We start from the raw sequence: 13820 nt of genomic DNA, 5'->3' as shown, positions 1-13820 counted from the left end.
GGGGATTGGAACGGGGATTGGAACGGGGATTGGAACGGGGATTGGAACGGGGATTCGAACGGGGATTGGAACGGGGATTGGAACGGGGATTGGAACGGGGATTGGAACGGGGATTGGAACGGGGATTGGAACGGGGATTGGAACGGAGATTCGAACGGGGATTGGAACGGGGATTGGAACGGGGATTGGAACGGGGATTGGAACGGGGATTGGAACGGGGATTGGAACGGGGATTCGAGCGTGGATTGGAACGGGGATTCGAACGGGGATTGGAACGGGGATTGAAACGGGGATTGGAACGGGGATTGGAACGGGGATTGGAACGGGGATTGGAACGGGGATTCGAACGGGGATTGGAACGGGGATTGGAACGGGGATTCGAGCGTGGATTGGAACGGGGATTCGAACGGGGATTGGAACGGGGATTGGAACGGGGATTGAAACGGGGATTCGAACGGGGATTGGAACGGGGATTGGAACAAGGATTCAAACGGGGATTCGAACGGGGATTGGAACGGGGATTCGAGCGTGGATTGGAACGGGGATTGGAACGGAGATTCGAACGGGGATTGCAACGGGGATTGGAACGGGGATTGGAACGGAGATTGGAACGGGGATTCGAACGGGGATTGGAACGGGGATTGGAACGGGGATTGGAACGGGGATTGGAACGGAGATTGGAACGGGGATTGGAACGGGGATTGGAACGGGGATTCGAACGGGGATTGGAACGGGGATTGAAACGGGGATTGGAACGGGGATTGGAACGGGGATTGGAACGGGGATTGGAACGGGGATTGGAACGTGGATTGGAACGGGGATTGGAACGGGAACTCGAATGGGGATTGGAACGGGGATTGGAACGGGGATTCGAACGGGGATTGGAACGGGGATTGGAACGGGGATTCGAACGGGGATTGGAACGAGGATTCGAACGGGGATTGGAACGGGGATTGGAACGGGGATTGGAACGGGGATTGGAACGGGGATTCGAACGGGGATTGGAACGGGGATTGGAACGGGGATTGGAACGGGGATTGGAACGGGGATTGGAACGGGGATTGGAACGGGGATTGGAACGGGGATTGGAACGGGGATTGGAACGGGGATTGGAACGGGGATTCGAGCGTGGATTGGAACGGGGATTCGAACGGGGATTCGAACGGGGATTGGAACGGGGATTGGAACGGGGATTGAAACGGGGATTGAAACGGGGATTGGAACGGGGATTGGAACGGGGATTGGAACGGGGATTGAAACGGGGATTGGAATGGGGATTGGAACGGGGATTGGAACGGAGATTCGAACGGGGATTGGAACGGGGATTGCAACGGGGATTGCAACGGGGATTGGAACGGGGATTGGAACGGGGATTCGAGCGTGGATTGGAACGGGGATTCGAACGGGGATTGGAACGGGGATTGGAACGGGGATTGGAACGGGGATTCGAACGGGGATTGGAACGGGGATTGGAACGGGGATTGGAACGGGGATTGGAACGGGGATTGGAACGGGGATTCGAACGGGGATTGGAACGGGGATTGGAACGGGGATTGGAACGGGGATTGGAACGGGGATTGGAACGGGGATTCGAACGGGGATTGGAACGGGGATTGAAACGGGGATTCGAACGGGGATTGGAACGGGGATTGGAACGGGCATTGGAACGGGGATTCGAACGGGGATTGGAACGGGGATTGGAACGGGGATTGGAACGGGGATTCGAACGGGGATTGGAACGGGGATTGGAACGGGGATTGGAACGGGGATTGGAACGGGGATTGGAACGGGGATTGGAACGGGGATTGGAACGGGGATTGGAACGGGGATTCGAACGAGGATTCGAACGGGGATTGGAACGGGGATTGGAACGGGGATTCGAACGGGGATTGGAACGGGGATTGGAACGGGGATTCGAACGGGGATTGGAACGGGGATTGGAACGGGGATTGGAACGGGGATTGGAACGGGGATTGGAACGGGGATTGGAACGGGGATTCGAACGGGGATTGGAACGGGGATTGAAGCGGGGATTGGAACGGGGACTGAAACGGGGATTGGAACGGGGATTCGAACGGGGATTGGAACGGAGATTGGAACGGGGATTGGAACGGGGATTGGAACGGGGATTGGAACGGGGATTGGAACGGGGATTCGAACGGGGATTGGAACGGGGATTGGAACGGGGATTCGAACGGGGATTGGAACGGGGATTGGAACGGGGATTGGAACGGGGATTGGAACGGGGATTGGAACGGGGATTGGAACGGGGATTGGAACGGGGATTCGAACGGGGATTGGAACGGGGATTGAAACGGGGATTCGAACGGGGATTGGAACGGGGATTGGAACGGGCATTGGAACGGGGATTCGAACGGGGATTGGAACGGGGATTGGAACGGGGATTGGAACGGGGATTCGAACGGGGATTGGAACGGGGATTGGAACGGGGATTCGAACGGGGATTGGAACGGGGATTGGAACGGGGATTGGAACGGGGATTGGAACGGGGATTGGAACGGGGATTGGAACGGGGATTGGAACGGGGATTGGAACGGGGATTCGAACGGGGATTGGAACGGGGATTGGAACGGGGATTGGAACGGGGATTGGAACGGGGATTGGAACGGGGATTGGAACGGGGATTGGAACGGGGATTCGAACGGGGATTGGAACGGGGATTGGAACGGGGATTGGAACGGGGATTGGAACGGGGATTGGAACGGGGATTGGAACGGGGATTCGAACGGGGATTGGAACGGGGATTGAAGCGGGGATTGGAACGGGGACTGAAACGGGGATTGGAACGGGGATTCGAACGGGGATTGGAACGGAGATTGGAACGGGGATTGGAACGGGGATTGGAACGGGGATTGGAACGGGCATTGGAACGGGGATTCGAACGGGGATTGGAACGGGGATTGGAACGGGGATTGGAACGGGGATTGGAACGGGGATTCGAACGGGGATTGGAACGGGGATTGGAACGGGGATTGGAACGGGGATTGGAACGGGGATTGGAACGGGGATTCGAACGGGGATTGGAACGGGGATTGGAACGGGGATTGGAACGGGGATTGGAACGGGGATTGGAACGGGGATTCGAACGGGGATTGGAACGGGGATTGAAACGGGGATTCGAACGGGGATTGGAACGGGGATTGGAACGGGCATTGGAACGGGGATTCGAACGGGGATTGGAACGGGGATTGGAACGGGGATTGGAACGGGGATTCGAACGGGGATTGGAACGGGGATTGGAACGGGGATTGGAACGGGGATTGGAACGGGGATTGGAACGGGGATTGGAACGGGGATTGGAACGGGGATTCGAACGAGGATTCGAACGGGGATTGGAACGGGGATTGGAACGGGGATTCGAACGGGGATTGGAACGGGGATTGGAACGGGGATTGGAACGGGGATTGGAACGGGGATTGGAACGGGGATTGGAACGGGGATTCGAACGGGGATTGGAACGGGGATTGAAGCGGGGATTGGAACGGGGACTGAAACGGGGATTGGAACGGGGATTCGAACGGGGATTGGAACGGAGATTGGAACGGGGATTGGAACGGGGATTGGAACTAAGCTATTAACGTTCAAAACCTGACCACTTTTCGAGAAAGATTTTTTGGAATGACACCCTATAGTAGCTACCTTCCTGAAAGACGTAGTCCTACGTCAAAAGTTCCACTTTTCACTCGTTTGGACCACTTCGCAACGGTGGTTTAGCCGTTTTTGAGACAATACAAAAAAATAGAATCTTAGGAAAAAGCCTACTGAACTAGTGAACAAAGATGTACAGAGATATGAACAGATAACTAGCAAATACATATTCAAAAACAGTAGTCTAATCAAGAAATAAATAAACGGAAATATAATAGAATTTAGAGATAACACATAGCAAATTATAAACTGGAAGCAGAGATTAAGAATTAGAAATTAAACAAAAACTAGATATGAGAAACTAGAGAGCAGAAATTAGAAAGTAGAATTAGAAGTTAAAAAAAATAGAAATAAGAAGTCGGGAATTTAACGGTAGAAGTTTAAAATTAAAAGACAAATTAAGCCACCGAATCGAAAATCCAATTTACAGATAAGAAAATGGGCCTAGAAATTAGAAATAAGATATTGGAAATCATTAATTAGAAAATTGAAATTGGGAAGCAGGAAATATAACTTAGAATGTAGAAAGCAGAAATTAGACAGTACAAACTAGAAATTAGTAAGCAGTCATTAAGGAGTTAGAACATATTAGAACGATTAGAAATTTTAAACATAAAAGTTTAAAAATTTGGGATGATATTGTGAAAATTGGAGATTAGACGTTAAAAAGTTCAAATTAAGAATAAGACAGAATAAATCTATACCTATTAGAAACGAATTTCGGTTTGTCTGTATGAGCCTTATAGACTCGGAAACTACTGAACCGATCGGTGAGAAAATTTGTTTGCAGGAGTTTTTGGGGCCGCGGAAGGTTCGAGAGACTAGAGAGATTAAAAATAATAAGAATTTATAAAGCAGAAACGGGACGTTAAAAAGAGAAGTGTTACAATTCGGATAATACAGCTATGGCAATCAAAAATGATGTACAAATTTAACACAATTCGGTCATGCATACAGCTTTTAGAGCATATGCCACGACAAATCCAGACAATACTTAAAGTTGACCAATGCATTCCCGAGTAGCATGCAAGCATATCCCACGTTAGTACATCCCATTAATTCGCCGTTCCATTTCTCTCTCTCTGTCTCGAAAAACCATTTCAGTTTATGTCCTTGCCGCGGTCCAATTGCGGTCCGATGCGATGGTTCCCCGGAATAAAACTTCATCTTTATGATATTTTTACGATTGTCCCCCCACCGAACAAGGTCAGTTGCTGCTATTTCCATTCTGCACTTTAAATGTGCATCAAATTTTAGTGTTGCTCAAAGCTCTCATTCGGCCACATTCTGTCCCGGAAACCCGCTCGGAAAAGTGGGTATAATATAAAGCACTTTTCCCCCCTCCGACTGGCTGACTGACTGACTAATCGAAAACTGCCAGCTAACCTAACCTAACCTTCTGTCTTCCGTCGCCGGTGGCGGCGGCAACGGTGGTCAGGACACCATCTGTTGTCTAATCAAGACCAAGTGAACTCCGTTCACCGGTTCACAAATTTCGCTTACACCACTTCACTAAATGATGGTGGCTGGGTGCAAAATGTTAGATTTTGTTGCATCATCATCGTGTCGCCACCATTTCCCGAAAAAGGTGGTTGCTGGCGGTTACCAACTTTGACACGCCGGCTGCTGCTGCTTTGCTCCCAATGCAGTAGCAGCAGCAGCAGCAGCAGTGTTGTGGTTTCGAGTTTTGGCGATAAATAAATTAGGCAAGTGCACTCTTCGCGGGAAGGACGCGATTATCTTTCGGTGCCATGTCCCGAAATTGTGTCAGGGAAGGTTAAATAATGCCAGGATCTTATGGTTTTCAGTGTAGAACTTCTGCTCTGCTGTTTCGGTGAAGCATTTGAAGCAGCACATGTCGCGCCGCGCAGCGGCGGTGGTGGAATAAAAGTTCTTCACGCGAATCCGTTAGCAAACGGATGAAAAGCACCTCAAAGTTCATAAGTTTTGTGCTAAAGACAGTTCCCCCCTCCCCCAGCTCCCACCACGAGAAATGTTAGAAGTAGTGTTGTACCTCGTTTTCTAACAGACTTTAGAGGAGAGAACAAAAAAAAACCGTCCGGAATCACACTCTCTGCAAGCTCGGGCAGGACTAAGCGAAGTTTTCGACCACGGAATCTGCGAGTACCAAAAGTACGTGCGGGGGACAACTCGTAACAGTGAAAAACTGCTGTCTTTTTTATCGTTGTTCTGTTAAACAAACTTACCTCCTCCTCCTCCTCCTCCTAGTCCTCCGTCGGTTCCACTGCCACTGCCCGGCCGCAATGTCGTCGACGACGAAATGGTCGATCCTTTGCCACTGGAACTGCAGTAGAATGGCGAACTTTGCTGATATGTTGGTGGAAGCTGTTGTTGTTGCTGTTGTGGCATTTGTTGTTGTTGCTGCTGCTGCTGTTGGATACCGGTTGCATTATTACCAGCGGAAGCAATATGGCCGCCCATGGCGGCAGCCAACCCGGACGCGGTCACATATTCCGGCTGCTGCTGCTGGTGGGTCGCCAGCACGTTTTTCAGGTGCGTTTGGAGGAACTCTGACAAATGGAAAACACGAAACAGGCAGTAGAATAGTTAAAATTTTGACGATTTTATTTTAAAGAAAAAAAAACAATTAATTTTTTTAGAATGGAAATTGTTTACGCCCTTCCCGCCCAAAACCAGTTTCCAGCAATTTAGCTTATCCGCGGTTGAAGCCTTCTCGATAACAACAACCGCCCAGAACCAAGAAGAGGTCCGGTCCGGCTTGATAGCCGGACCACCGATAGCTATTAATTATGAGTCAAACAATGCCAGTCGCCAGCCAGCCTGCTGGCCAGCATCTGGTCTGCCGGTTCGCTGGATGCAACATCTCCCCCCCCCCCCCCCCCTCTGGGGGGGGGACTGACTCTGGAAGGCGTGTCGTTCCCCAAATTAGTGTGAGGGAACTGGAAATAATTGGCTGTTGAAGCTTCAGCACGAACCAAACAAACCAAGCGACCAAGCGGAGCGTGCGATGGAATTGATCCGGTCCGGGTCCGGTTCGCGTCGGCCAATTGTGTTTGCGCGTCTGGTTATCTGTCGGGTCGGTTGGTCGCTCGGTTGGTCGGTCGGATTGCGTGTGTCATGTTTGCGTTGTAATGTGAATATTGGGCGGCGATTCCACCCGAATGCGTTTCGACCGCGGTAAGCAATTAGCCAGCGTCAGCGTAACCCGTAACCGAACCGGCACTGGTCGGTGCCGTGGGTCGGTCGGTGCGGTGGTTAGCTTTTGGGACACTGACCAAATGGGTCAGCGTTTAAAAACATTTTGTTAGCGACTACCCCGGGTTTTTGTATTGTATTCTTGTCGCAGTAGATTTTCTTTGGGTTATGTCTTTACACTCAAAATTTTATTAAATACACTGAAATATTCAAATAATTTTAAATGAAATGATCAGTGAATCATTTTTGAATTTAAAAAATCAGAAATTAAAAATTTGCCAGTTGGTTTTTTAACCTATAGTTTTGTACCCTAATCAAGTGATACTGAACTTGTTGTTTGCGATTCAGTATCTTTACCGACTGAATACTGACAGCCTTAAAACCGCCAACTCCATAATCCATTAATTCCTGGACATACTAGGCCCTGCCCAACTAGCACTAACTCGTATATCAATGTACGAAAATTATCGTAAATATCTCTTAACAAATTCGAAATCGTAAGCAAAGCTTGATAAAGTGGGACCAAGTTGATTTTCTATCGTATATAATGATAATAACTGACATATATACGATTTTCAGCACAAAATCGTATAGCTGTACGAAGCGAGTCGCGCTTAATCGAATATTATCGTATATAAATACTTATATAGTCGTAACGCTTAAATTTTTTTCTAACCACCTATATCGTCTCCAAAATAGGACGGATATGACAATTTGGCGCATCAAATACTATTTGTTAGCATGTATATCTGCACGTAATGCTGATTTTTATCTTTTTCATAGATATGAAAATGCTAGCTGGGTGATTCACTGATCGTAACAGAGTCCATCTTTTCGTGTTCTCTGTAAATTATGAACCAATTTGTACATTGTATACGGTGTTTTTGATAATCCTTGTAGATTCACACCGATATTGGTTGGCTTGAAATTTTTCTAATTTTTATGCTTTTCCTCGCTACATATTTTGAATGATGTAAGGCCATTACAAATATTTTATAAAGTTTTTGTTCTAGTGGTGTTGGGTAACTGAAGCGGAGGGGGGAATAAAGAAATTTTTTATTCGACCAAAAAAGGCGTTTTAAGCATTTTTACTTAAAGTTTAAACGTGAAAATCAAATCTATTCTTGCTTTTCATGTAGACGTTATTATATTTCTTGTAAAAACGTACGAAAAGAAAATCAAAAATGAAAGAAAATTTTATTGCCGTCTATCAGAAATTCCATTTCTGTTTCGTTAACTCCACTCTTCGAGTTTTTTAGGCTGTAGAGCACACAGGCAACTGATTTTATAAAAAAAATTAAACGTATTTACTACAAATTATTTTTTGTTCTGTTTTTAAGCAAATTTCCAAAGGGAAAGGTGGCGACAAAAGCTTTAAAAATAATTTGCAAAGGGCTAATTCAATGGCAATAATAATGTGAGCCTGTTTCAAGTATGATTTGAGATGATATTAGCTTTGATTCGAGTCCGAAATTGAGTCGGATTTGCAATTAATCTGTAAGAGTATGATCTAGGTTTGATTTGAGTTCGATTTGAATCTCTATTTAGTCGAGTTTTAAGTTTAATTTAAAATTTATTTGTGTCTGACTGGCATTCAGTACGAGTCTAATTTGAATTTGATTTGAGACTTATTTTGGGGCCGATTTCGGTTAGTCTTTAATCCGATTTTAAGGTGGTTGGCAATTTTAGTCGAATTTAAGGCCGTTTTAAGTCCCGTGTAAGTCGTATTCGGGGCTGATTTTGATCGGATTTTAAGACAGACTTTCAATTAGATTTGGGGACGATTTACATCGCACTTCAATCTGACTCTAGAATCGGTGGCGATTTGGGTCCGATTTGAGTCGGATTTTGGTCGAACTTTAAAACCAGTGGCATTTTGCGTCAGATTTGGGGCCAATTTGTGTCGATTTTGATCGGAAATTAATGCTACTTTGAAGTCGGTGGTAATTTTAGATATTATATTAGAGGCCGAATTTCGCTGGGCTCCTCCAATCCGACTTTAAAGTCAATGGCAATTTCCGTAAATCTAATTTGAGTTAATTTAATTTTTGAGTCGCCATTAATGTTAATCAGCTTTGAGCCTAATTTTGATTAAACTAGAAATTTATTTACGCTGTCGGTGGTGATTTCAATGTGATTTTGGACCAATTTTGGTCAGATTTATGGACGATTTTTGTTGGACTATAATCTGGAATAAAGGTCCGGTTTTGCGACCGATTTGAGTCTGATTTTGTTCCGCTTTAAATGGTATTTGCGACCAATTTGGGCTGAATTTCGACCAATTTTAGTCTTACTTTAATATGACTTTGGGTTGAAATTGGAGCCGATTTTGATGCGACTTTAAAGTCGGTGGCAATCTCAGATCGATTGGGGGCCGATTTTGAGCGGACTTTAATACGATTTAAAATCAATGGCAATTTCAGTCGGTGTTGAAATTGATTTGAGTCGGATTTTGAGGCCGAATAGGTTGAACTGTAAAGTCGACGGCGTTTTAAGTTAGATTTGCGGCTGATTTGAGTTGGATTTGGAAATGATTTCTGAAGGAATTTAATACGACTCTAAAGGTAGTGGCGAGTTCAGTTTGATTTGGAATCGACTTGATTCACATTTGGGATCGGTTTGAGCCGGATTTGAAATCGATTTTGGTCGGATCAGTCGGAATTGAGTCAGCTTGATTTGAGTCCAATCGAAAGTGGATTTGAGACCGATTTAAGACGGATTAGGGGCCAATTTGAGTCAGATTTGAGACTCATTTTGATCGGTCTTTAATCCGACTATAAGGTCGACGCGATTTAACTCGGATTTGAAGTCGACTTGAACCTAATTATATCCCGACTTCAGCCGGATTTGAGGCTGGTTTAAGTCTAATTTGACTCAGATTTGAGCCGATTTTAGTCGGATTTCAATATCAAAGTCGAGGGCAATTTTACTCGGATTTGGTGCCGATTTGGCTTGCGTTTAGGGCTAATTTGAGACAGATTTGAATCGAAACAAATAGTCATAATAAACTTGTAATTGTTTCGAGCCTGATTTAGGTCAGATTTGGTCGATTTTGGTTGGATCCGGATCAAACTTTTGACCGATTAGAGTTGGGTTTTGTCTCGGTTTGAGTCGGGTTTGGAATCGATTTTAGTTGAACCTTCAGCATCTTTGGCTCTAGCAGCACGTTCCTCACAATCATGACCTTAGTTTGACATTAAAGTCAGCACGATTTGTATCGAATTTGAGATCGATGTGAGTCGACTTTGAAGCCGATTTGAAGTGGCAGGTGTGATTTCACTCGAAATTTGGTCAGGCCGATTTGAGACCAATAGGAGGCAAGTTTTAAACCTATTTGAGTCGTATTTGTGGTCGATCTCGGTCGGGGTTGAGGCCGATTTGAGTCCGACTTACTTCAGATTGAAGGCAAACTTCGTCGGGCATTAATCCAACTTTAAAGTAGATGACAATTTCAGTCGAGTTTGGGGTTGATTTGAGTTTGATTTGGGACCAATTTGATTCGAGTTTAGGTCCGAATTGGATCGAAGTGATGCCGGACGATTTGAATCGCTTTAGAAGCCGATTTGAGTCGGATTGGGGCCAGTTTTGGTCAGATTTTAAACCGATTTTAAAGTCACTGGCAATTTCAGTCAGTTTTGGAATTGGATTGGATATGAGTTGGATTTGAATTGATTTGACCGGACTATAAACCAACTTTAAAGTCTAATTATACTTCGATTTGAGACGGATTTGAAACCGACTTGAGTCAGACATCAAACCGGCTTTAAATTCAGTGGCGATTTTACTAGAATTTGGGGCCGAAATGTGTTGCATTTGAAGCCCATTTCAGTCAGATTTGAATTGTTAACCAATTTGAGTCGAATTTTCATCTACTTTAATGCGACTTTATTCGACGATTGGTTTTAGGCCCAATTTGATTAGATTTGTATTTTATTCTGGATTAAAAGTTGGCATCAATTATAGTCCGATCTGGATCAAATTTGTGCCCAATTTGAGTTGGATTTGGAACCAATTTGGACTGGAAATGGAACCGATTTTAGTCGGACGGTGATTTGAGCAGGATTTGAATCCAATTATCGCTGAAATTTAATCTGAATTCAAAGTCACTTTCAATTTTGGTCGGATATGAGTCCGATTTTGATCTGACTTTAATACGACTTTACAGTCGGTGGCGATTTGAGTTGGATTTGGAGCCACTTTTGGTTAAACTTTAATACGAGTGTTAAACCAACGTTAAGTTGGTGGCGCTTTCAGTCGGTTTTGGAATCGATTTTAGACGGATTTGAGATCAGTTTTAGTTGGATTTGCGGCCGTTTTTGGATTAATTTTGATTGGACTTTAATCTGTAAAGTTAGTGGCGATTTTAGTTGGATTTGAGATCGGTTACAGTCGGGTTTAGAGTCGATTTAGGTCATATTTGAAACCGGTTAACGTCGAATTTGTAGCCTACTTTAGCCGGACTTTAATCCAACTTTACATAGCGATTTCACTCGCATTTGGGACCGATTTCAATCGGATTTGGGGTCAATTTGAATCTGATTTGAGGCCGATTTGAGTCGGATTTTGGACCGAAAAAAGTCGGCTTCCAGACTAATTTAAGTCTGATTAGGGGCCGATTTCAGTCGGGTCTGATACTGAGACTGTCCAAAGCCAAATTTAATTTCGGTGGTAATTTTAGCCAGATTTGGGGCCTCATTAAGTCGCGTATTAGACCGACTTGAGTCGGATTAGAAACCCATTTCGGCCTGACTTTAATGCGACTTTAAAGTCGGTGCTTTTTGGGCTCTTGAAACTGTGTGCCAATTCCTTTCGGATTTGCAGCCGATTTGAGAGTCTGATTTAGGGGTAACTTCGGTAGGATTTGAGATTTACTGAAATCCAATTTCACTTAAAATTTAACCATAGAGGCAAATGCCAAAATAGGCAAAATCTCTATAAAAAAGTTAACCCGATTTTAAAGTCGGTGGTGACTTAAGCCACAGTGATTTGAGTCGGTTTCGAAAACGATTTGAGCCAGATTTGGAACTGATTTGAAGCTGAATCGAGTCCAATTACAGGCCAGCTTTGTTCAGACTTTAATCGAATTTCAAAGTTGGAGCTGGCTTCAGTTGGATTTCAGGTCAATTTAATTTGGATTTGGCTCCGATTTTGGTTGAATTTTGATCCGATATTAAAATCGATGCCGATATCAGTCGAATTTGGGACCGATTTAAACCGGACTTTAATCCGACTTTAAATTCTGTGGCGATTTCAGTCGGATTTTGGGGACAATCTGAGCCAGTTTGCGTTAGATTTGGACCGGATTTACGCCCGATTTCGGGCGGACTTTAATCTGACTTTGAAGTCGCCGGATTGAAGTGGGGTTTGGGGTCAATTTGAGCATGATTCGGGTCGGATTTAGAGCAAATTTGAGCCGCCAACTTTGAACTATATGCTGAATATAGTTTTATTTACAGCCGAGTTAATAGTTTAATTTGGGGTAATTTCGGTCGGATTTGGAGCCAATTTGAACTCGATTTCAGTCGAAAGTTAATCCGACTTGAGCCACAGTCGGGAATGATTTGAGTCGGTTTTGGGGTCGATGTGGGACTGGTTAACGTAGGATTTGGGGCCGATTGGAGTCGCATTACAGACCAATTTTGTTCGGACTTTAATCCAACTTGAAAGTTGGTGGCGACTTCAGTGGGATTTTGGGCCAATTTGTGCCAGATTTGGGACCGATTTAAGCCGAACTTTAATCTGACTTTAAATTTTGCGGCGATTCCAGTCGAATTTTTGGGTCAATCTGAGACAGTTTTGCGTTGGATTTTGACCGGATTTGCGACCGATTTCGGTCGGACTAATTTGATGCTAATTTGGGACTAATTTGAGTCGCATTTGGAACCGATTCGAATTGGACTTGGGATCGATTTTGATCCGACTTTAAATTCAGCACGGTTTGCGTCGGATTTCTAAGACGATTTGTGTTGAATTTGGGACAGATTTTGGATTTATGACTGATTTGAGTTGCATTTGGGCTGATTTAGGTTAGATTTGGGATGGATTGGAGCTAGATATGGGGACGGATTGTTTTTGATTTTGGTTGGAATTTAGTCCGACTGAAAAGTCAGTGCCTGTTTCAGTAAGATCTAGGGTCGATTTAAGTCCGGTTTGTCAGATACGGAGTCAATTGGAGTTCGGAATGAGTTCTGGGTTGAACCCTAATTGAACACGAATCGAACCCAAGGTGAACTCGAATTGTACTTAGATTCAACCCGGAACCTAGATTAAGCCCGGATTGAGGCCGAATTAAAATCTAATTGAACCCAACTAACCTGAATCGAACACAAATTGATCCAAAAAAAAAAAAAAAACTCGCGGTGAACCCGCATTAAACGCGAATTGAACCCGAATTTATTACAAATTGAGTGCCGATTGAGCACCGGGTGAACCCAACTTGAACCCGAAAAGTACTTATATTGAACCCAGATTAAATTCAGATTAATCCTGATCAAACTCCGGTCAGATTCTGGTCCAAATTCTGATCATATTAAGGTTCAATTTCTGATTTAGATTAATTTTGGTCCACATTGTGGTCAGAATCTGTTCAAGATAACGGCCAGATTCTGGTCAAATTCTGGGTAGAATCTAGTACAGAATTTGGTCAAATTCTGGTCAGGTGCTGACCCGGACGTTTGCCTAGATTCTGGCTAAATTTTGGTCTAAATTCAGGTCTAGATTATGGTCCACATTCTGGTCAGAATCTGCTCAAGATTTTGGTACAGATTCTGATCCATATTCTGGTTCAGATTATGATCTAGATTCCTGTTCAGTTTTTGGACCGATTTTGGTTAGATTCCGGTCCAGATACTGCTCAGATTCTGGTCCATCTTCTGGTTCAAATCCTGGTCAAATTCTTATTTAGATTCTGGTCAGATTTCGGTCATTGTGCTGGTCAAATTCTGGTCCAAATTTTGATCAGATTTCGGTCTACA

At 44.7% G+C, this 13820-nt stretch overlaps 1 protein-coding gene across 1 annotated transcript in view; it reads right to left on the bottom strand.

Annotated features, from left to right (window-relative positions):
- LOC128732324 (uncharacterized) overlaps positions 1-13820 on the bottom strand; it is a 105670-nt gene that overhangs the window by 64797 nt on the left and 27053 nt on the right. The window contains exon 3 of the mRNA XM_053825568.1: positions 5877-6200. Within this exon, the coding sequence (XP_053681543.1) occupies positions 5877-6200 (324 nt within the window). The remainder of the gene's footprint in view (positions 1-5876; positions 6201-13820) is intronic.

The sequence above is a fragment of the Sabethes cyaneus genome, chromosome 1 (assembly GCF_943734655.1).
Source record: "Sabethes cyaneus chromosome 1, idSabCyanKW18_F2, whole genome shotgun sequence".
Taxonomy (NCBI): Eukaryota; Metazoa; Arthropoda; class Insecta; order Diptera; family Culicidae; genus Sabethes; species Sabethes cyaneus.
Note: the sequence above shows the minus strand (reverse complement) of the source record. Positions and strands in the feature narration are given on the sequence as shown.